The sequence below is a fragment of the Asterias amurensis genome, chromosome 21 (genome assembly GCF_032118995.1).
Source record: "Asterias amurensis chromosome 21, ASM3211899v1".
Classification (NCBI taxonomy): Eukaryota; Metazoa; Echinodermata; class Asteroidea; order Forcipulatida; family Asteriidae; genus Asterias; species Asterias amurensis.
Window position 1 is genome coordinate 2,275,134 of NC_092668.1, and position 24,235 is coordinate 2,299,368.

At 38.0% G+C, this 24,235-nt stretch overlaps 2 protein-coding genes across 2 annotated transcripts; one reads left to right on the forward strand and one right to left on the reverse strand.

The window, feature by feature from the left end:
* Window positions 1–409: 409 nt before the first annotated feature.
* On the reverse strand, window positions 410–3,953 carry LOC139953041 (NAD(P)H pyrophosphatase NUDT13, mitochondrial-like). Its single transcript, XM_071952437.1, has 6 exons — window positions 3,438–3,953; window positions 2,983–3,212; window positions 2,476–2,601; window positions 1,843–1,954; window positions 1,082–1,239; window positions 410–920 (listed from the first exon to the last, which is right to left on the reverse strand). The coding sequence occupies exons 1-6, from the start codon at window positions 3,832–3,834 to the stop codon at window positions 756–758; spliced, it is 1,188 nt and encodes a 395-aa protein (XP_071808538.1). The 5' UTR covers window positions 3,835–3,953; the 3' UTR covers window positions 410–755.
* A 432-nt stretch (window positions 3,954–4,385) lies between these two features.
* On the forward strand, window positions 4,386–22,951 carry LOC139953192 (inhibitor of nuclear factor kappa-B kinase subunit alpha-like). The gene is made up of 21 exons (XM_071952644.1): window positions 4,386–4,571; window positions 5,576–5,696; window positions 6,859–7,065; window positions 8,051–8,212; window positions 8,960–9,049; window positions 10,186–10,310; window positions 10,761–10,819; window positions 11,294–11,342; window positions 12,326–12,461; window positions 13,553–13,744; window positions 14,792–14,885; window positions 15,803–15,926; window positions 16,729–16,880; window positions 17,807–17,871; window positions 18,001–18,113; window positions 18,438–18,484; window positions 18,707–18,815; window positions 19,290–19,443; window positions 19,755–19,942; window positions 20,563–20,657; window positions 21,176–22,951. The coding sequence occupies exons 2-21, from the start codon at window positions 5,583–5,585 to the stop codon at window positions 21,190–21,192; spliced, it is 2,292 nt and encodes a 763-aa protein (XP_071808745.1). The 5' UTR covers window positions 4,386–4,571; window positions 5,576–5,582; the 3' UTR covers window positions 21,193–22,951.
* Window positions 22,952–24,235: the final 1,284 nt, after the last annotated feature.

Here is a 24,235-nt window from a genome sequence, read left to right on the forward strand (position 1 = left end):
CTGCCTGCTTTAATGCTAGGTTTGAAGTGTGGACCAGAGAACAAGAGAGGTCCAGCCGTCGATTTCACCAAACTCTATCTAACTTAGGATTAATCTTAGGACTTAGGATGGGTTCAGTTCCGTATCCAAATACGTAGGACGAATTAAACCCATCCTAAGTTAGGATGGGTTACCCGTCCTAACTCGAGTTAGGATTAATCCCAGTGTTTTGTGAAATCGGCCGCTGATAATGAAACAGTGTGTGGACTTACACACGTCCTCAAGTATTTTATACAGTGTTGAAGAATAGTATTTTCCTTAAGTGCACAGAACAAAGGAATGAATAGAGTCCATAGAGTGAATGCTGGTGGGTTGTAATATGGTGCAACAAAAATGCAAATTTACCATCAAGAATTTGTTAATCACCTTTTTTTTTATTCATTATGTACTTTTAAATTGTCCTTTTATAATCTTATGATAAAAAGTTTTTCTGTTAAAATAACAATATTAATTTCCCTGAAATTTATTGCCAAATACTTTACACAAATCTTTATACGACTTGCAAATGAAATCATTTTCGTCCATGTTTTAAAGTTGGGGTCATATTTGTGTGGATCCTTATATTCTACTTTTAAAACATCTTTGAACCATTGCATATTATAACAAACGGTTTTAAAACGCTTTACATAAATCATCTCGTCCAATCCAAGGCAACGTCTCCCTTTAAGCAGCTCTATGAAACTTGGCCGATGGGGAACCTTTGAGACACATCCTTATTATTGTTGAGATGCCCAACTTTTTAGAAGATGGTGTGCTATAGCTCTGGATGGAGGGAACCATACGCCATCACCTCGCCCTGGAGTATTCTCTTTAAGAATTGCTTTGACTTCATCTCGGTGGAGCCATCTTGATCCTTCAAGCTCTGCCTCATCAAGATTTACCTGCACAACACAGTAACGAAAGAACTGAACATAAAGAAATGCTAATATAAATCCCGAACATAAAGAATTGCTAATATAAATCCCAGGGGGCCTATACCATAATGACAGTTTAAAATCATTGTATCTCCTAAAAAAAAGATAATGTCCGTTATTAAACCCACCTCATCTGTCGTTCCTTGCTTGACATGGGCGTGGCATCCTAACATCAGTGTGCTGGATGGGAAGGCCCAAGGCTGAGAGGAGAAGAAAGTAACATCCTCAACCTCTAGACCGACTTCCTCTGCAATTTCCCGTTTCACAGTTGCTTCCAATGCCTCTCCTGATTAAATAAAAAGGAAGAATTAATACGCAGGATTCATGTCAGGTTATTGGCACAAGCTTTTTGTATAGTAGCCCCTCAGTCTAGTATCAACTAAATTAACAATTTGTCTAAGTATTTTAGCAAAAATGTTAGAAAGCTCTGCTTGTAAGGCTAGGTAGAACCTTTTCACAAACACCTCATAATCCAAAGTATAGTGGTTATCACTCATACAATAAGATCCTCTCCAACAGTTTTTGCTTTCAAGCGCAAACTCAAAACTTCTTTATTCTAGTGTATTATAATTGCTATTGTTTTTGTATGTAAAGCGCATTGATGATTTTTTTGGAAATGCGCTTTAGAAGAGCTGGTATTTTTATTATTATTATTATTTTTATTATCACGCCCCATGCAGACAAATTTTAAAATTGCTTCATAGAGAAATGACCCACAAAGTGAAATTCTTAAATTGGCGGCAGTTGTTTGATCACAACAAGGGAAAAGTTTGTCTTGGTTCTTGACCTTTCCTTTTCAATAAAACTTGGCGGTGAAGGGGCCTACATGAAAAATCCTAAAATCAGGACAAAACTTTAAAAAAATCTTAGGCGTTACATCAGCACTTACCTGGCTCACAGAATCCTGCGATGGCGCTATACATGGCCGGTGGAAACTTCTTCTGTCGTACAACGAGACATCTGTCTCCATTGGTTACCAATACAATAGCAACTGGGCTCACCTTAAAATAAAAACCAATACAAGAAAAAATATTTATATTAGGTACCTTATGCAGAGCTTCATAGTGCTTTACAAAAAGCAACGAAGCCAAAAAGCCAAGAACAGTGGGGTAAAAATCAACAAAGCAAAAAAAAAAAGAAAAAAAGAACAACAAGAATAGGGATGCCCTCGAAAACACAAAAGATTAAAACAAATGGAAAGGGGAGAGGTTTCCAGTACAAGCACCCTAGCCAAGATCCTCAGCATCTGGCTTATGAAAGAAATTGTAGTTCATTCCTGAATTTCTTTCACATTCAATCAAGAACCTCATTGAATTTGGAATCTAAAGACGACATGTTAAAATTTTCACACTGAAAGAGTATCAAATCAAATAACAAGTTACATCACTTCATGGTGAGTTTAGAGACGAGTAATTTGTTTTCCGCCTCGTTAATCTGGAAGGACTTATTGGAAAGTGAGAGCATCGTCTATGGTTGAATTATGACCTTAATTAAAACACATCTTCAAGATTTGTTTACTTACTGCTGGGTAGTGAATGACTTCACAATTTGGACAAACCCTCTTTGCACCAGGGGGGTCTTTTTTCGTCTTACTGCCACAGTTGGAGCAAAACCCATTCTTGGAATGCCATTGAAGAAGTGCGAAACACTGCAAAAACAAAACAAAAAACCCACATCAAGTATTGTTTGAACCTTTGCATGGTGTGGATAAATAGGAAGAAACTATGAGTAAAAATTGCAAGAACAACCATGTGTAAATCTTCTCAGACCATCAAGTTGCTTTAATGATTGATTTAGTTGCAATAACGGAACCCTCCTCCTGGCGGCCGTCGGGAGGAGGGTTACGTTATTGCAACTATGATTGATTGAGATTTTGTTACCTCATTTTGTTTCCTAAAAAGAACAGTTCATTCCCTGTAAAGTGCACAATTTTGAGGGAAGGAAACTTTATTATGAGGGAATTATCTCTACTAGCTCCGTAGAATCAAATAACAATGAAACAAACAAACATTTAGGATTGACAGAGTACCTGAGATAAAATCCTAGCATCTTCCCTCGATACAACAAAGAACGCTTTCCTTTCACTGACTGCAAAACCTCCCAAGGCTTCTTCAATTCCCCTCTTATGCTCTGGATCCGTCTTGGCAGGAATGTTGAACGCAAACTTGGCTGGGCCACTGGTGTCAGAACTAGTACAATTTAAGACGATCGACTCTTCCACTGTGCTTTGGTGGGCCTCTTGAAGAATATCACAAAGATCTGAGAAAAAAAATATGATTATTTGTTTGTGAGTTATGGAAGTAAACATCTCTAGAAGGATTTGGACTGGGGTCGAAGAGGTGACTAAGCTTTAAAGTCAGATAAAATGAAACAACCTGACTTATTCAAATCAATTATGATTTAATTAAATAAGATAACTCAAAATGTAAGTTTTCACGCAAATTTCTATCTAGCCAAAATTGCAATAAATAAATTGACCAATACCATTTACATAACTCCATGCTATTCCCCACTGTTTTCCATCTTCCAAGTGTTTAAGTACAGGTTTCATGTCGTACAGAACTAAAAATCTTCCGCTTGCCCACGACTCTCTGCAAAAGTCTTCATCTTGATCTTCTTTGAGTTTCTGTAAATGTCTCATTCCTTGTACAAAAGTCGATGAAGAAGAATGTCTTCTCACGATTGATGTGTTCGAACATGAAGGAAGGAATCCATGGTTCGAAGAAAAGTCAATTTTGCTAGTTGCTGCAATGACTGATGTTGATATTCTAAATCTACCCGTTGCTGCTGTCGCTGCTGACGACGGCGCAAACGTCGTTGGTAGGGGCACGTGTTTGCCCACCCATCTCAGGCAAAATAAGGTTCTTTGAAGCACAATCATCTTAAAGTCTTCTCGAATAATGCAAATACATAAATTTCAATGGGAGAAAGTTATGTAATCAACGAAAACCCGTACAAAAAGTTTGTGCACACCGTATGGCGAAGAGAAAAACTACATGGGCGCCGCCATCTTGCTTATGAAAGTAATATTTTTTTTAAATACAAACAAGATGTATAAAAATATACACATATAAAAATTAAATAGTTTAAATTATTTTTTTAACAATAAAAATATATTTATTTTACTAAATATGTAATAAATGTACTTAATATTTATGCATATATAAACAACTTAGTAAAAGTTATGCAACTATTTCAATCTATTTTTAGAACATCGTAATCGTAAACAGAAAACCCAGGAAGTTCCCAGAATATTGTTTTGTCCCTGGTTCCCATCGCACTGACAACCTGCAGAGTACATATCAGACAGAGGGCGGGGAGCCAGCGACGTCTTGGAAAACCCCGGTTATTGCCTACTTTTGTAGTGCACTGCATGTGTGTGTGACGGCTAACTAATCGCACTGACAACCTGCAGAGTACATAAAAATCAGACAGAGGGCGGGGAGCCAGCGACGTCTTGGAAAACCCCGGTTATTGCCTACTTTTGTAGTGCACTGCATGTGTGTGTGACGGCTGACTAAAGATCGCAAAAATAAAATACAAAGGAGTATTTTTCTTGGAAACTCGTCGTAATTTGACACAATGTTAGATTAATTTGGACCGGTTGTTGGAGTTAAGGTAAGGGACGTTGATTATATTTTGAAACCTACTTTGTTACTTGTCATTCTAGAAACTGGAAATGAAACTGGGGTATATTTTTGACTTTTCTCCATGCTCAACATGCTCAAGTCTGAATTCAGAGATGTCAGATGTTAGTCCAATCAATGTTTGTTCGTTTGTTTAGCTACCTAGGAATGTATGAAAAAGTTTCCGTATGGCGCCACCACTTTTTCATTCGAAATAAAATAATATAGTATCTAATTTACCTGATTGATATATCCCTTTTTGTAAAAATGAGTGAAAAAGTGGTGGCGCCATACGGAAAGTTATCCTCTTGGACAACCATCCGGTGTGAAAAGAGGCAAAATTTGACCAGAACTATTTAATTCACATAAGGCTTATCGCGATCCAGAACCGCAATGCGTTGTGGGAAGAAATATGGGGCGGTTTCTATGCAGTTTCTAGGACTCGCGCACGCAATGCCTATATACGTTTGTGTGGGTTCTACAGCGCCCTCTATTGATATTTTGCTATTCGCGATAAACCTTATGATTCATTTTGATTGACTTGAGTTGAGTAAAACTTGTAAAGTTGTAGACCTATTCTGGGTCCTTGCCCTACTAAAAGTCGACAACAAGCAGACAACGCTGACATTAAGTCCAGAGTGCTGACAACAAGTTTCAAATACCTCAAAAACAGCAAATAAACCAAAGGCATTTTAGAAATATGCGTGCTTCATAATAAAACAGAAATATAATGGAAAAACCTCACCAAAAGTCTGAAATTTTAACCAGAAAAAAAAAAAAAAACTTACACGCCGAGCGGTCAGATGCCATCTTGGCTTTAAAAACCATGTTTCGACCAGTCCATTATGATACAGGTAGATTAAACACGTACCGACAACAGAGGGCTGGCGTCATGTGAGGACCTTCACTACACTCTGTGCACTGTGTGTCTATTGAGTTGTAAGACTAATCAATCTTATCCGCATCATAAAACAACCTTTACTTGTTTTTTTCTAGATTTAAAATGGCTTCAGAAAGCATCGGGGGTAGCCAGGCTGTGAAGGAGAGAGGTGATTGGTTGCTCCAAGGAACTCTCGGACAGGGCGGATTCGGTATGGTCACGCTTTGGGAACACAAGGTAAAACTAATCAATGAAATACATAAGTTGTCTTTGTCTGGTTCTTTAGAACACTTGTAAACAACCACAACAGGGCCCAACTTCATAGAGCTGCTTAGCACGATAATTTGCTTAGCACGAAATTTCTTCCTTGATAAAAAATAGGATTACCAGCCAAATGTCCATGTGATTTTCAGGATAAGCAAACAACAGCTAAACAAAAGTAATAAGCAATATGCAACAAATGTAAATTTGGTTGGTGAACCTGTTTTTACTAAGGAAGAGATTTCATGCTTAGCAAATTTTTGTGCTTAGCAGCTCTATGAAATTGGGACTGTACACATTGAGTTGGCTGGTAGGATCAGCTTTAAGTCTGTCTGTTGTTTGAGGCATTATAAACATTCGCCGCAAGTCTAATGCAGAAAAGTATGATCCAACTTCTGTAGCCCCCAGCTGTTCTTTCAAGACAATTACAATACGCCAGTCAAGTGTTAAGAACATGCCCCGAAGAGAGTCTTTGAAAGGTTTAAATCTTTTGCTAGTGTTATATTTTAGGTAGAGTGCCTAGAAATTAAAGTTTTTCTTTCATGTTTGGGAAATTTTGTGTAAGTCTTCATAAATGATGCGACTGTGACATAGCGAAGAATACAATTTGCTTGAAGCAGGAGCGCAAGATCACAACCGGACCGGACCGGTCTCCAAAGCAAATTGTAGTATTATGCCGAGTATAAGGTCGTCTATCCTTAAAGGAACACGTTGCCTTGGATCGGACGAGTTGGTCAAAACAAAAACGTTTGTAACCGTTTTGTTTATAATGCATATGGTTGGAAAGATGTTTTAAAAGTAGAATACAATGATCCACACAAGTTTGCCTCGAAATTGCGTGGTTTTCCTTCTACTGTGAGAACTAACACGGTCGGCCATTTATGGGAGTCAAAATTTTGACCCCCATAAATGGCCGACGTGTTAGTCGACGAGGTAAAAGGAAAACCACGCAATTTCGAGGCATGTTTGTGTGGATCATTGTATTCTACTTTTACAACATCTTTCTACCCATATGCATTTTATAAAAACCGGTTACAAACGCTTTTCAAAGACCAACTCGACCGATCCAAGGCAACGTGTTCCTTTAAGGTGTGATAAAACGATTTAGTTTTGATCGTCCTATTTTCGTTCAACCCAGGAGAGCAAAGAAACCCTGGCTGTCAAGCAATGCAGGGTAAATCTCGACCCTAAGAATCGGAAACGTTGGACGATGGAGGTGGATATAATGGAACGCCTCGACCACGACCACATCGTCAAGGCCAAAAAGGTTCCGTTTGACACGAGCATCGAGGGGGAGCTCCCCCTATTGGGAATGGAGCACTGCAGGAAGGGAGACCTTCGAAAGGTACACTCTAATCAAAACATCCCATGGCACCCGCAGCTTTTGCTGTGGTGCCCTTTGAAAATTCCAGTACAAATTTAAATGCTTCCTGATAGAAGTAGTGCCCCTTTCTAGAGGTAATTGCCTTGCCCCTCCAAGAGGGAAGATCAAGGCATGTGGCTCCAAAATAAAGAGCAATAGAGAGCTGTTGATAGTAACAAATATTGTGAGAAACCGCTCCCTCTGAGGTAATGGTTTTTGCGAAAGAGGTAATTTCTCACTCAAATAATAAAAGACTTCAGGCCTGAAGCCTTTAATTAGGCATCTGAAAACACAGAAATGTTTGTAACTAGGGTGTTTTTTCTTTCATTATTCTCTTGCAGCTTCGATGACCAATCGAGTCCAAATTTTCACAGATTTGTTATGTTATGCATATGTTGAGATACACTGGTCTTTGACAATCACCAAAGGTGTCCAGTACCTTAAAAGCAGTTGTAACACTGTATGCTCTTTCTCTTTTGTGCACCACTAAGCTAATCCGCATCATCAGTACTTTTAAAAAACAGCATGGAGCATCAGAGTCCAGCTTTCTCCAGAAGACAATCATCCAGACCATACGGATCTAAACGTTGAGTTGGAACCAGCGGTTCTTTTTCAGAACCACCCCAACTCATTTTAATGATTGTCATTGCATGGTGTTTCATTCATTCATTCATTCAGTCAATGTGTATCGTCGGATGATGGCCCTCTAAACACGTTGGTCCTCCATTGCTGTACGCAGCTCCTCCCGTCTCAGGCCAGAGTCCCGGCACAAGGTGTCCACATAGGTGGTTTGTGGTCTGCCACGGGAACAGTGTCTGAGTATGGGCCCATAGAACCAACCTGCTCACTGACAGCTCAGCTCAGCTCAACTCAACCTTTCTGTATTCTTATATTTTGTTAAGGTGCTGAGCAGACGAGAAAACTCTTGTGGTCTCACCCTTTCTATTTATTCTTATATTTTGTTTAGGTGCTGAGTAGACCAGAAAACTCTTGTGGTCTTGCGCAGGATCAGGTGCTTGATATTGCCAAACATGTCTGCAGCGGCGTGGAGTACCTCCACTCAAATCGAATCATCCATCGGGATCTCAAACCGGAAAATATTGTACTCCAAGAAAACGAGAATGGACAGGTCAGATTAAAAAATGTATTTATAAATCTAAAGAGTATAGTGGAGTGTTGAGGCTAAGCGGTCTAGTTCACTGGTGGACTCAAGCTCAAATTATATAAGTTATCACACAAGCACGAGTGGAAAACGGAAAAATATAGCGCATCTGCATCCCATATCCAACATCCGACGCGCTATATTTTCCTTATTTCCATGAGTCACGTGTGATAATGTATTTATCTTCAAGCAAACTTGGTGTGTGACTTAGAACAAACAAGACGCAGGTAGTGATATTAGTCATGTCGGCTCTCTACCAGCGAGGCTATCTAGGCCACGCTCAGATTGAATTCTATAAAATCAAATCAAGAATCTGCCACCATAATCTAACCCTAAATATGGGAAATGTCCATAGAGTTATATATAAGAACTAGAGGGCGCACTGGCCTATATACGCGCCCCGGCATGCGCGCAGGTGGCCATTTTCTAAGTTGAACAAACAGGCATTGCTTAGCCTGTGTTTGTGCGGCCATTTTGTAAGTTGACAAAACAGCATCGCGTCAGCGTTCAATAAACACCAACTCCATTGTGTACTTCACATTCAACGCACGTACATAATGGCGCGTGTGTCTCGTTGCGGTCCCGTCGCGTTTGTGCAAGAAGCATCACCAGTGCGCCCTCTAGTTCTTATATATAACTCTATGGAAATGTCCAAATAAGACTAGAGTTCCACAGTCTCGCTTTTAACGGTTCTAATATCTGTTTTGTTCTTAGATCATTTACAAGTTGATTGACTTGGGTTACGCTAAGGACTTGGACCAAGGCAGTGTAGCCAGTACCTTTGTGGGTACCCTTCAATATCTGGTGAGTTGTAGGGCTGCCATTTGAGGTGGGGTGGGGGGGGGTAGGGCTTGTAGCTCAAACTATTTACTGGACAATAAATTATGTTACAAGACGAAAATGAGAAAGAAAAAAACGGTGAAACATATATGCCATTTCTCTAGAGAAGATTGATCTCATTTGTCATTATTTGGTCAAAAAGAGTTCAGGGGTGGATTTCTAGTTCCAACTTAGGACTAGTCCTAGGCGCTGCTAAGAGATAGGACCTGTCCTAAAATAGGATGAGTAACTGGTCCTATCTCTTAGCATTGCCTAGGACTAGTCCTAAGTAAGGACTACCTTTGTGAAATCCACCCCGGGGCTGGAATTCTAGACAGGACAACAGGACTGAGGCCAGCAGTTTTGGTGTCGGGCCAGAAAGTGTTTTGATCGGGCATTTAGGTACAAGCCGTTTGTGGCAGCTATGGTCCACTAACGGTTTAAACCAATCTTGTTTGGATGTTACTCGTCTTTCCATTCCAAAGAGTAGCAGGCGGATAGGGGATGGATCGTTCAGTGTTTTCGGGCCAACTCTCTGGAACACATTACCACGTACTCTAAGGTCCTCTCCAACAGTTTCTGCTTTCAAACGCAACCTCAAAACTTATTTATTCTAGTGTATTATAATCATTTGCTTTTTGTTTGTGTGTAAAGCGCAATGATCATATTTTTGGATTTGCGCTATATAAGAGCTGGTTTTATTATTATTATTATTATTATTATTATTATTATTATTATTATTATTATTATTATTATTATTATTATTATTATTATTATTATTATTATTATTATTATTATTATTATTATTATTATTATTATTATTATTATTATTATTATTATTATTATTATTATTATTATTATTATTATTATTATTATTATTATTATTATTATTATTATTATTATTATTATTATTATTATTATTATTATTATTATTATTATTATTATTATTATTATTATTATTATTATTATTATTATTATTATTATTATTATTATTATAAGAGTGTTTCTTACACAAGAGTGTTAGGTGTTAGAAACACTATTGCGAGTGTAATGACTCTATGAATTCATCACTTAAGCTCACTCACTATTCTTTGTTCTGCCTGTGTATTTTTCTTCTTCAGGCCCCAGAGCTCTATGCATCACAGAAGTACACCCTAACAGTAGATTATTGGACGTTGGGCACAGTGCTGTTTGAATGCATTACCGGTGTGCGGCCGTTTCTACCCCAAATGCCTCCTGTCAAATGGTACATAAACCCTGCAAATATCTGAATTTATTCAATGATTTATAGACGGAAGAAGAAGGTGCAAAAATTACATCAGAGAATGGACTGGTATGGAGTTTGTTGATTTCAAAATGTGCAGAAGTGAGAGCGGGGCTTTGCTTACCGTAAGGAAAGTATGTGCGCTTACGGAAGCAGGGAATTCTGCCCTTACATCAAGTGGGCTAGCAGGAAATTATTGCTTGTGCGCTTGCAAACACAGCGTTACTAGGCATTCTTCGCTTAGACACAGTAATCAGAGAATGGTGATTGTAAGCACAGAGTACGGCAGTAAGCAGTAAGCAGAATTATAAAAATCAGGCCTTGATCATTACTAAAAATAAATGAATACCTTGAAAAGTTTCACTGGTACAGGAGTTATCCCATCGAGAATTTGTTTTCCGATGTTTAACCAATTCATTTTTCTTTTTGCAGGCATGGAACGGTTAAACAAAAGACGGATAAAGAAATTTGTGCCTACATGAACGGAGAGGGTGAGAGAAATTTTTATTTTTTTGGTGTAAATTTAGTCAAATTTGTGTTGAGTTTCTTGAAAATGGACACTCTGTGTAACAAAACAGTTGTACAAAATAGCTTAAAGATTGGGTCGTACTTGTAAGCATCCTATAAAATTATTTGGCCGGATGTCCCCGTTGATTAGGCGACTCCTACAAATGTCAATGGTGTCCGTTTAAGCACTGCCCTCAATATGGCCAGAGATGTAGTTAATACATTGTCACCTCGCTAAATATGGAAGGATTTGACACTATGGATGAAAATACAGAGACAGTTTTGGCTGTTTTTTTTCTCAGCCAGTGGGCGCTGTATTCAAAGTGAAACTTTCACAGGTGACTTTCATTGTATCTTTGGTGATAAGTTGGTTGATAAATCATCTTTACGTTGATAACAATTTAACGACGGCGCACTTTTAAGTGATTAACATCTTGGGTTGTGTTTTCGGTGTTCAGGTGGTGTGGTGTTCACAGAGAAGCTTCTACAGCCTAATCACCTAACCAAGTAAGTCAGTTTGTAACAAAGGCTGTGTCTGATATAGCGACTGTGGCTGTGACTTACCTAGCATGAGTGTGTTTTGGCGACCTCAACCAGAAACCATGGTCATCGGTTGAGCGTTTTTTTGTGTATTCAGTTGAACCACGGTGACGATGCTGTTTTACTGGTAACCGACTTGTTGATTCGGTTGTGCTTGGTTGGGGTCGCCAAATGCCTTCAATGTGAACAAGCACCAAAGCATAGCAACAGTTACAGCAACACCCTTGGCAACGGCCAAAGCCGTAGCCATACCTGTGAATTCAGGAATGGCATTACATACCGGGGAAATGAAACACAATACTGTCAATTTCATTACAACTTCTTATCTAATAGATGCTAATTAAGTTATTTTGCAAAAGAGTGCTTAACAGTGTGGTTCTGCTTTCCTGTAAGCAAGTTATCGCCACAAATGGAAGCAGAACATTTAATGCTTACTGTAGTTGTATTTTTTGGGGGTGGGGGTGGGGGTTTCCACTTGTAATGTGTACTTCACTATACAAGGCATTGATGACTGCAGAATAGTGACTGTCATACTGTAAGGTTGGGGGCCCCAGAAGTTATCAGGGCCTATCTTCATAAAGCTGTTAAGCAGACAATACTGCTGAGCAAAAAATTGATTTGCGCACAAGCCACAACAGTGCTGGTAACTTGATTCTGCTAAGCATAACATTCTGTGTTTAGCAAGTTTTTGTGCTTACAGGCTTTTTGAAATTGGGCCAAGGAGCCTTTGCATATCACGTTCCAGTTACATCTAGGGCTTCTCCAAGACATTGGCTGAGTCTCTTGGCCTCATTTGACTTTTGAAAAAACTGATGACGGAGCCCAAGTTAGGACTGGAGCCCAAGCTGAGGTTTGGGAAAAAAAAGCCCTGGTAACTGTGTCTGCGTATGCGCATGCTCTGCATTTAAAGTTTGACAGTTTCATCTGCTTCCGAAAATTTCTGCTTAAAGGAGATACCAAGAAACTTTTGAGGTGCTGTTGAGGGTCATGTTGAAGTTTGATCCTGAGAACCGAGGGGGAGGTCTAGAGCAGGGAACAGGACGCCCGAGATGCTTCACTTTCTTGGACAAGGTCCTTGAGATGCAGGTAATTCAAATGAATGAATTAATTATTATAATAGTATCAATATCAAAGTCTTATATAGCACACGTATCTACCAAACAAGGTACTCAAGGCGCTGAGTATATACAAACTTTCAGAAAGATAGGTTATTGCAGTGATGAATTCTAAGACCCAATTATGTAGCACCTAATAAGGGTTTACAAGGTGCTCAACACATTCAGCAGCCACAGCCAGGAACACTGGGGCGAACCCCTTCTCTTTTTGATAAGTTCACTGGGTTCTTTTACATGCGTTACACAACACATGGGACCAACGGCTTTACGTACCATCCGAAGTACCAAGCAATGGCTAATTGCTTAAGGACTAGCTGGGGATTTATGGCATTTATGGCATGTGTATTGTATGGAGGGTGCGTAAACCTCAGAGTAGGAGATAAAAGTACCTCAGATGAATGAGGAAAGTACCTCAGATGAATGAGGTATACCACTTTACCTAAAGGCACTGGACACTATTGGTCTTATTTATATATCTTAAGGGATTGCCCCTTTGGATAGTGATTTGGTTCGCTTTTGGGAAATCCCTAGGCTTCTGTTTGCTTTTTGTTTTTTTGATATATCTCTAATTGTTTTCCTAATAATTTTTTAGACATTCCTTTTTTTTTCCTGTTTTTTTTTTTTTTTTAATTGGTTTTAAAGCCATTGGACCCTTTTGGTACAGAAAACAAAACAAAAAAAGTTCACAGATTTACAAATAACTTACAGGGTTTACAGAAGGTAATGGTGAAAGACTTCTCTTGAAATATTAGTCCATGAAATGCGTTTTTGAGAAAACGGTAAAACAATATAAATTCTCGTTAGCGAGAATTGCGGACTTATTTTAAACCATGGTCATGACACGGCGAAACGCGCGGAAACAAGAGTGGGTTTTCCCGTTATTTTCTCCCGACTCCGATGTCCGATTGAGCCTAAATTTCCACAGGATTCTTATTTTATATATAAGTTGTGATACACGAAGTGTGGGACTTGGACAATACTGTTTACCGAAAGTGTATAATGGCTTTAGCGAATAAATAAAAATAAAAGAATTAAATATTTGCCCACTTTTTTAACTTTTAGATTATCAATGTGCTGTGCATGACCAATGACATGCTTTACAGTTATTGCATCCAAGATACCGTCATGGTCTCTGCAGTGCAAGGATTGCTGGAAAAAGATACCAACATTCCTATCAGGGAGCAGGATATCCTACTGCCCACTGGGCAGGTCATCGACCCCGATAAACCAGCCGTCCATTACACCAAGGGCGAGGTAATAATATAAAATAGTAATAAATACTTGTAATGCGCATAATATGCTGGGTGTTCAAGGCGCAGTAAAACCCAAAACAAGTGCTTCGTGGACAATGAGCATCTGCCTTGAAGATGAATCAGTGAGAGATAGGGAGCCAGTGAAGATGTTTCTGAATGGGGGTGATAGAACAGGATTTTCTAGACAGTCTGCCAGTGTCACGGTGCGGGCTGTAGTATTTTGGTGGTGTTGACAACGGATATTGCGGTTGTTAGGAAGACTGTAGAGAAGAGCATTGCCGTTGTCGAGACGAGAAGTCACAAATGCATGAATGACTTTTTCAGTGGCACTCTTGTCCAAGAACTTGCGTATCTTACCAATATTCCTGATGTGAAATGATGACAGACAAATGATGTTGTTGATGTTGGGTTGAAGTTTCATTGATAAATCAAGGTTCATCTGTGAACATCATACGTTTTTTTACTTCATCAGCTATGACCGCGATCTCCCTATTTTGTCATTATCTTTGTTCAGGGGTGCCAGTCAAAAGCCATACAATCCAAAATTGCTTTTACAATCGGGGCATCACACCCAAGTAATATTTATCTATAGGCAATCCGGTCTGAGGTGGGACTCGAACCGGGGTCTACAGAGGTGAAACTCTGCACAAGAGGCTCCTGAGCAAACCAGGGCCCAATTTTATAGAGCTGCCAAACACACAAATTTGCTTTGCAAGAACCTTCTTCCTTGGAAAAAACAGGATTACCAACCAAATTTTCATTTGTTGCATATTGCTTGTTTGTCTGGTATTCAACTGTTGTTTGCTTATCTTGAAAATCGCGTGAACATTTTTGAGGTAATCCTGTTTTTATCAAGGCAAACATTTCATGCTAAGTAAATTGTTATGCTTAGCAGCTCTATGAAATTGGGCCCTGATCCCGAAAGTGTCTTTTAAAAATTAATACCTAGTAAGTTTCCATTATGGTTTATTACTTGACATTGTTAGTGTACAAAGTCTGTGCTCTGTTTGATTTTAGAGCAATTTTTTATTTTTTTTTCCCCCCACAGAATCATCCTGGATTCCTGATGTTTCTCTTTCCCAAGGGTTTGCTGCCGGAGTGGGTTCCAGCCAAACCCAAACCGGATCTCGTTAACATGATCAGTGAGTATCGATAAAAAAAAAATCTTATTTTGTTCAATTTCTAGAAATTTGATCACACCACCTCCAACAAGCCCCGGTTACAGGATAAGACTTCAATATTATTATTATTATTATTATTATTATTATTATTATTATTATTATTATTATTATTATTATGACTATGACTATGACTATGACTATGACTATGACTATGACTATGACTATGACTATGACTATGACTATGACTATGACTATGACTATGACTATGACTATGACTATGACTATGACTATGACTATGACTATGACTATGACTATGACTATGACTATGACTATGACTATGACTATGACTATGACTATGACTATGACTATGACTATGACTATGACTATGACTATGACTATGACTATGACTATGACTATGACTATGACTATGACTATGACTATGACTATGACTATGACTATGACTATGACTATGACTATGACTATGACTATGACTATGACTATGACTATGACTATGACTATGACTATGACTATGACTATGACTATGACTATGACTATGACTATGACTATGACTATGACTATGACTATGACTATGACTATGACTATGACTATGACTATGACTATGACTATGACTATGACTATGACTATGACTATGACTATGACTATGACTATGACTATGACTATGACTATGACTATGACTATGACTATGACTATGACTATGACTATGACTATGACTATGACTATGACTATGACTATGACTATGACTATTATTATTATTATTATTATTATTATTATTATTATTATTATTATTATTATTATTATTCTTTTGCAAACATGTGATGTCAGAGGTTACATGGTCTATAGCAATCAAAAGGTCAACAAATATTAATGAGTTATTAAAACAAGTGAATGATACAGAACTTTGGTTTTATTCCGTGCAGTTCAAGAGCCCAAGATCATGCTAGCCTACACTGATAGGAAGAGAGCTTTTGCCCATGCTGTGTTCTTCTGCAGCCAGCAGGCTAAAGAAGCCTCAAGACTGTTGGAAGGAGCGAGGGCAGCTATGTGAGTTTTTGGTTATAAGAAAATGTTATACCCTCGCGATCACCCACTCACGGGTTCATGCTCCAAGCCCTGGAAATTTGTTTGATTCTACAAAGCCGGCCATATCACGTTGGGCCAACCTGCCCCCTCTCAAGGTTGGTTCCCACTGTTGCCTAGTCTTCTTCTGCGTTCCAGTCAACATTGAGCGGAGGGACCAAAATGTTTTTAATCGAAAGTTTCACAGGTTATTTTTTTGGCATGTATTTATGTTTATATTATAATTATTAATCTGATTTATTCATATTTAAAAAAAAATGTAGGATTCAAACAATCGAACGGTTCTAAAAACCAAAGGTAGACTTTGCCTTTAAAGGCAGTGGACACTATTGGTAATTACTCAAAACAATTATTGGCATAAAACCTTTCTCGGTGACGAGTAATGGGGAGAGGTTAATGGTATAAAACATTGTAAGAAACGGCTCCCTCTGAAGTGCCATAGTTTTCAAGAAAGAAGTAATTTTCCACGAATTTGATTTCGAGACCTCAGATTTAGAACTTGAGGTCTCGAAATCAACCATCTAAACGCACACAACTTCGTGTGACAAGGGTGTTTTTTTTTTCTTTTATTATTATCTCGCAACTTAGATGACCGATTGAGCTCAAATTTTCACAGGTTTGTTATTTGATGCATATGTCGAGACACACCAACTGTGAAGGCTAGTCTTTGACAATTACCAACAGTGTCCACTGCCTTTAAAAAACATCTTTTTGCATCCCCCCCACAGTCTTAGTGATAACCTTCTCCCTGCCCCTCCCTCCCTAGGTTGTGCCTTATGAGACTTAACGGTCACCTGACTGACGTACATAAGCAGATGATGAGCCACATGCAGAAACTAGAAGCGAAGCTGGAGATGTTTCATTTTAGTCTGGAGTACGATGTGACCTCCTATGCAGTACAGGCTTCTAAAGGCATCAGTGAGTCCGAAACCCAGTTTCCTTTTCTATTGACTTTGGCTATAGCTGAATCTAAATTTTAAGTTGAGCAAGAATTTGTATGAATTTTGTATGAATTTATTTGGAGGCTAGAATATTTGCTGTTATGCCGTATGGGTCTTGTGCACAACGTGGAACGCACTTCCTAAAGCAACTTTCAGGCCGCCATGACAGGGGCCAAAGGGTCTATAATAAAGAGCAGCTATGCACAACAAGATTATGCTTGCCAGAATAAGGTTTCCAAAACGTTATTTCACATGGACCATACATGTGTGTGACTGGTATCTTGCTAATTTTTTACTCAAATTTAAACAAAATTTCTCCATGGAATTGAGTTTTGGGGGCCAATTTTTCTAAAGTTACTTCAGCAGAAAATATTTCTGCTTAGTGAAAATGAGCAGGATACCAGTCAAACATGGTATATTTAGCGTGATATTTTGGCTGGTAATCAGGTTACCGTTATTTGGTAAGCATGAAGTTGATGTGCTCAGCTACGTTCGCAAAGAGAAGCAGCTTAGGCACCTTGTCAAAACTATCCCCGGAAATATTCAGGGATGTCTGTCCCGGTCGTGGTTTTCTAGGCGGGATGAATTGTTATTTAGTTTCTCTCCCGGTTGGCTGTCTCCCGGTGGTGGGCCACTCTGTCCCGGTCTTTGTTTATACTCCCCTGCTGAGCTTTCTGGGGTTTGGCGCTGAATTTGAAAGCTATACTAATTGGACCGGCAGGAAAAACGTCCCCGGTTAGAATATCCCTGTGTTTTCCCGGGGATAGTTTTGACAAGGTGCCTTACCTCCACGGAAGTCCCGAATCAGACGAGAAATATTGTCCGGCAGACATTGCAGAAATGAGATACTTGATGTTTGTGTTTTGAAGTTAAACAAAAATGTCTTGCTGTGTTTATTTGCAGCATCAGAAAAGATGTTCCGAAACTGGAAAGCTGCTGAGAAGGAGCTGGATGACGAGTTCAAAGCAGTAAGTTGGATTATTAATCTTCCAATTGACTCTCCGATCATGCAAAATGAGGCGTTTGTCGAGCCAGGCCATTTAAAAAAAAATTGTCTGTTGAAAAAATATATTATAATTTTTTGTCTTATTCTGAAGCTACAACAGGTGCACGTCTTGAATAACACAGTGATGCGTACGCAGACGAGGCTAACAGAATTGCAGAGGAGTCCGTTATCCAGACAGCGACAGGTTGATGGCCTGACTGAAGTGTAAGTGTTCTGAATGTCTGTCAGTCTACCCCTCAACTTAGTAACAACAGAGGGATCACCTTAAGGAGATGCAACTTTTTTTAATCTTAGGGAGATTACCAACATTAGCACTAGATACCTAAATTGGTAGAGCGCCGGCGAAACCTTATCTGGAGGTCATAGACTCAGGCAAGCTTTATAAAACTTTTGTTTGTTCAACTCAAAATAAAATCGTTGCGCGCTCTACAAAAAATGTTTCAATAAGTCCTCAAATTGCCCCTTGACCTCTTGGCATGAAAAGTGAAACCAAATAATGGGATCTTGTTTTCTTGTTTTTTCTTGCAGAGAATCGTCATCACATAAGCTTTATCAAGAGCTACAAAAGAGTAAAAGTAAGAGCCTAAACTTATTTTACACCTCTAGTTAAAAAATAAATTATTTAAAGACAAGACTCTGATAAATGTATTTTTTTTTCTCGAGTTTTGGGGTATCCAAAAGGTGGAATTTCCAGTATTTCACTGTACCTCCTGAAATATGGGGCATGGATTCAGACAAATTTTGAACTCACACCGTGCCCTCATCAAAAATTTATTTGAATGTGTGTTGCATCGCAGACAATCCAGCAACTCCGCCTCTTCAAGATTGCTCCGATATGCAACATCTAATCATCAATAGTATTACCCTCCGCAACAAACAGACCAAGGAACTCTACCGTCACTTACAGTAAGTTTTGAAATAATATTTTAATTCAAATTCGAAGTAATATTTATTTCCATGTTAACGTTTGCAATTGGAAGATACAATGATTTATAAATAATGCGGAGGCATGTCTTGAAGAAGTAGGGCTCGTCAAGGAGCAGCCTTAAAGACACTGGACACGTTTGGTAATTGTCTTCTCACTAGGTGTATCTCAACATATGCCCAAAATAAACCTGTGAAAATTTGAACTCAATTGGTTGTCGAAGTTGAGTGTTTTTAATGGAGATAAAAACACCCTTGTCACACAACGTTGTGTGCTTTCAGATGCTTGATTTCAGAAAATATAATTCTGAGGGAGCCATTTCTTAAAATGTTTTATACTATCAAAAACCCTCCATTTCTTGTTACCAAGTAATTTGTTATGCTAACAAGTATCATCATCATCTTTAAGAAAACAGTTCTTTACCAATGATTTCGAATCCAAACTACTTTTTTCAGAAACTTGGTGACTTGCAAGATGGAGGTAGACCAAGTCACCCCTAAGATTTTGTCCTGCATCACCAGGATAAGAAAGTTGGAGGAGAGGATGATGTCGTGTCAGCATCAGCGACAGACGGACATATGGATTCTTCTAAAACATGTCATGGGTCAGGTGAGCATGCAGATATCATTTTTCTTTCATGTATTATTTTTCTTTCATGTGTTACGTAACGCATGTAGAAGAACCCAGTGCACTTATCAAAAAGAGAAGGGGTTCGCCCCGTGTGACAAGGGTGATTTTTCTCTCATTATTTTCTTTGCAACTTTGACGACCAGTTGAGCTCAAATGTTCACAGGTTTGTTATTTTGTGCATTTGTTGAGATACACCAAGTGATAAGACTGGTCTTCGACCAATACCAAAAAGTGTCCATTGTCTTTAAAGTCATTGAAATCTGATTGAATTACTGGGTCTGTTCACACAGCTAAGCAGAGCTAACGCTGCCCAACCCGGTGAAACTTCATTCAGCCGTCAGTCCTCGACCAGCACAAGTTTAGGCTCAAACAGCTTCACACGACCTGTGGGAGCACTACTGAGCTTGTCTCCGGCGGAGCAAAGACCGTTGCAAGAATCCCGTGAAGTGGTGGACCAGAGCTTGATGACAAGGAGCAGGTCAGTTGCAGCACTGAGATAGTTTTAATAGTACACAGTTTTAACTTATGTTTATTTTTTATTTTAAATCTTTAGACATACACAATAGTTACAAGTTGTACAGGGGCTGTTCAGGTTAAAACCAAAGTATAAAAACTGTCATCAAAAGATGTGTAAAACCAGACCCCTGCCAACGATAAAAATATAATTATACAATATAAAAAGGTAATTGCACTGAAACATTTAAAAATCACACAAAAGAAACCATTAAAACACAAGCAGAATCAGACTAGGGACAACAATATAAAAATAAAAACCAAATAATGGACTAAAAACCCTCAAAAAATCCTTTAAAAAAAAATTTGTAAAAAAAAGTTTAGCCTCGCCTTGAAGTTGCTGTCCGGCCTCGTGATGTTAGGCGAACTCTCATAAAACAAAAATGACAACACATTCAGTACATTCGAGTTAAACATGACTTAGAGGTCTGTTATACTTTCATTTCCATAAAAGGAAGCAACCTGTGTTCAATGAGAAGTAGATTAGGGGCAGAAGTAGGATATTTACTTTATTCTATGCTAAACATATAATTGAAATTGTAGTATTATATTAATACATCCCTTGTGTTCCTTTAACAACTTCAGGTTTGAAGATTTCTTTGAAACCGTCAAAATGGATCACGGGGAACTCTTGGAGGAGGCAGAGTCTGATAAATGGAAATTTTTGAAAACAGAACATGGTAAGTGTGTTGAAAAAAAATGTTTTCTTTTGTGTGCATTTGAAGGTAGGGTTCTACTTTGGTTATAACCCCCTTTAAAAAAAACAAATAAATAAATACATAATGCAAAAAAAAACAATACATAAAAAAGAAAATAAACACAATTGTGTAATACCTATTCAGAAATCTTGTTTAATTTTTTAGTAGTTCTATCTGAAAGCTTACTTGTATATATTGATAGTAATGGTGTTAAGGATTTTGTGAAATTACTTTGTCTGAAATTCCCCATTGATTTTTAAAGTTTTGTCTAAAATTGAGAATTATGTTTTCAAAAACCCTTCCTTTAATATCTGTATTATTTTGTTTACTTTTTGGGTGATATTTTTTATTCTCTCCACTCTTTCCAAATATTTTTTGACTGATCTTCAGTTTAATATTTACATGTTCTTAGGCAACCTTAAGTTTTCTGCTGTTGATATCCAATTTTCATGTTGTTTTTATGTGAGATCTTATAATATTGTTTTATTTTATTTTTATAGTTGCAAACACCAGTTGAAGAGCCGCCTCATGACCTCTAATCGAACCAGTCACTGGAGGCCAACTGGTCACTTGGCAAGCCCTGCTCAGGGCTGTATGCTTCGTTTTTGAAAGGGCAAGGGCACCAAGGCATTTTCTCTTTGGCAAAGGGCACCCTATGAGGAAATTGTAAATTTGTACTGTAGCATTTCAAGGGCACCAAGGCAATGACAAGGGGCAATGGGGGCAATCGCCTCCGTTGCCTCAGTGAAGTATCAGGCCTGCCTGCTGTCAGTAACAAAACTGCTAAGCAGATTTCTTTGCTAATAAACAAATTAGTTTGGCAACAGTCACACCAATGTAACGATAATGACGTTTTGGGCCGGTAACCAGATTCTACTGAACGTAATCTGTTTTGTTATGTTTAAAGTCAACAGCAGCTGTCGATAGTGTGATGCATTTTGAGAAAAGTTTCACTTCGAAGTTATGTGGTAATGTAAAAAGTTGTCACGTTTTATGCCCCCAAATTTGAATTGTGTATTCCCAAAAAACACAACTCAATTTTTAGAATATTTATGAAAACTTCATGAAAACGCAAGAAAATGTAGTCTCCTGATCGTGCCAATCCATAAGAATGCATCATCAATAGATTGTGCATGTATCGAGAAGGTCTAGACGGAAAACGAGAGATCAACTTTACCGTAGACTATAGATTGTTGTATAAAATCAAATCTTCTTTTGAAATACTATTTATACAAAAGTCTTGAAAACAAACTTCACAGCAATGTTGTTATAAATAAAATTTCAATAATCGTATAACACAAGTTATTTATAAAACTAACAGTAAATCTAAGTTAAACTTGTAACGAGGATGCTTATTTTTAGTAACCCCATTTTGCCAATTGGAGATTTCAGAACGCTAGGTGGCAGCTGCCCAGGTAAATTTCCATTGTTTGCGTAGTTCTGATGAGCATGCCCACAATACCGATAAGAACGAATTTACCTGGTAATTCTGCTGCCATCCAGCATCCCAAAGGTCCCCCATTACACCCGAATTTATGAGAGTATTTTATATGAACCTACATTCAGGCATTGTTTATTTTTTTACTTTTCTTTTTACAAAATAACCGGTAACGGAGGTTAAAGGCAGTGGACACTATTGGTAATTACTAAAAAATAATTATCAGCATAAAAACCTTACTTGGTAACGAGTAATGGGGAGAGGTTGATGGTATAAAACATTGTGAGAAACGTCTCCCTCTGAAGTGACGTAGTTTTCGAGTAAGAAGCAATTTTCCACGAAATTAAATTTGAGACCTCGGATTTAGAATTTGAGGTCTCGAAATCAAGCATCTGAAAGCACACAACTTCGCGTGACAAAGGTTTTTTTCTATCATTATTATCTCGCAACTTCGACGATCAATTGAGCTCAATTATTCACAGGTTTGTTATTTTGTGTATATGTTGAGATACACCAAGTGAGAAGACTGGTCTTTGACAATTACCAATAGTGTATAATGTCTGTCTTATCTTAAGCTTTCTTTGTATATTTGTAAAAATTATGTTAACTTTATTTCATGACTAGATGTTTACCTTCTTTACAAAATGATTTAATGTTTACACCCAAGAAACAGAATCACAATGAACTCGGTTCATGTAGTTTGAATACACAAGAAACTTGTACAGTCTAGTAAAAAACAAAGAGATAGAACTTGATCTATTTCAGAAACCAGTTAAGTAAATTTTATCTTTATTGTTATTTCCCAACTCCTGTGAAATAAAACATCTATATATATTATACGAAGTAAAAACATTGCCTGTTTTGTCTGAAGTTGAATCATTTATGAAACGTGAGTGTGGAAGTGTGGCTTAAAACTAAACACAAATTGGTGTTGGTAATTAGGTTTGGTAATGACTCTTGTGGTAAGGAGTTCAGTAGCTTTGGATAATATAATGAATTTTTGAGAATCATTTTCACAAATTCGAAGTACTACGGTTATGGTAAAAATATATCACTTTATATCCCCAAAATGTAAATACAGGAAGCGTTGCTGCGGTAACGCTTCTAAAAGTAAAATTGTGTATTCATGGATTATTCTTACTGCGTGGACATAATTATTTGCTCGGGAATTTCGGCAGTATCTAAAAAAAAAAAAAAAACTCGACCACATTTTGGAATTAAATTTTCACAGGTTAATTTTATTGTATATTAAAATATTTACGATATATAGGGTTAAACTATCGAACAGTTCTGAACCAGGCCACACGGAACCCATAATTGTGAGTCTCGAGTTCTTAGAGTGTGCATGCATCATTTTCTCAAAAGTGAGAAACATTCCCCCCCCCCCCGAAAGAAAAAAAAAAAAATCAAACCCACAAAAACCCAAACTGTAAAGCGAAAACTCGTAAACTTCCTACCCAAACGCATGCAGTTTTTATTTTGTTGCAAATTGACGTCATGCCCACTAACAATATTTTTTGTTATTCTGAACGCGGTAACTCACTTTAAATCCCAGCATTACAATGTATTGTAATCGCACATCGAATACTACATTCCCTAATCTTTAAAATAACAAAAAACAATCGCATTCTGATGAAAGGAGAGACAACTCGAGAATTTGTAATAACGAGAGAGGAAAACACTCGACAATCGCGCCAATATTGCTGTTGAACGCCTGCCTAAACAATTGAAGCCCCTCGAGGTTCGAGACTACCGGAACGAATTCTTCTTTTACAAATCGTTTCCTTCTAAAACCCAAGTAGGTTATTTTTGTCAAGTTGTCTCGAACGCCGCAGCTTGAAGAGTTTCACCGGTGGTCGTATACAGGAGTTTATAAACCAAGCTTTAATAATACATTTATTGGTACTGTAAAGCCTCTGTTTTCCTTCATCGTGAGTTAAAGGCGTGTACACTATTGGTTATTACTCAAAATAATTGTTAGTATAAAAACTTGATTGGTAACGAGCAGCCTGGAGAGCTGCTTATAATATACAACATTGTGAGAAACGGCTTCTTCTGAAGTAACGGAGTTTTTGAGAGAAAGAGGTATAATTTCTCACTCAAATAGAAGACTTTTATTATG

What these genes read in the sequence shown, in the direction of transcription:
- LOC139953041 (XM_071952437.1), bottom strand. Translation starts at nt 3,834, where the DNA reads ATGATTGTGCTTCAAAGAACCTTATTTTGCCTGAGATGGGTGGGCAAA. An exon ending in ATGCTAGGATTTTATCTCAG is followed by an intron (nt 2,602 to 2,982) that starts GTACTCTGTCAA and finishes TTGTTTTTGCAG; the next exon opens with TGTTTCGCACTTCTTCAATG. An exon ending in CGCAGGATTCTGTGAGCCAG is followed by an intron (nt 1,240 to 1,842) that starts GTAAGTGCTGAT and finishes TTATTTAATCAG; the next exon opens with GAGAGGCATTGGAAGCAACT.
- LOC139953192 (XM_071952644.1), top strand. Translation starts at nt 5,583, where the DNA reads ATGGCTTCAGAAAGCATCGGGGGTAGCCAGGCTGTGAAGGAGAGAGGT. An exon ending in AAGAAAACGAGAATGGACAG is followed by an intron (nt 8,213 to 8,959) that starts GTCAGATTAAAA and finishes TTTTGTTCTTAG; the next exon opens with ATCATTTACAAGTTGATTGA. An exon ending in CAAATGCCTCCTGTCAAATG is followed by an intron (nt 10,311 to 10,760) that starts GTACATAAACCC and finishes TTCTTTTTGCAG; the next exon opens with GCATGGAACGGTTAAACAAA.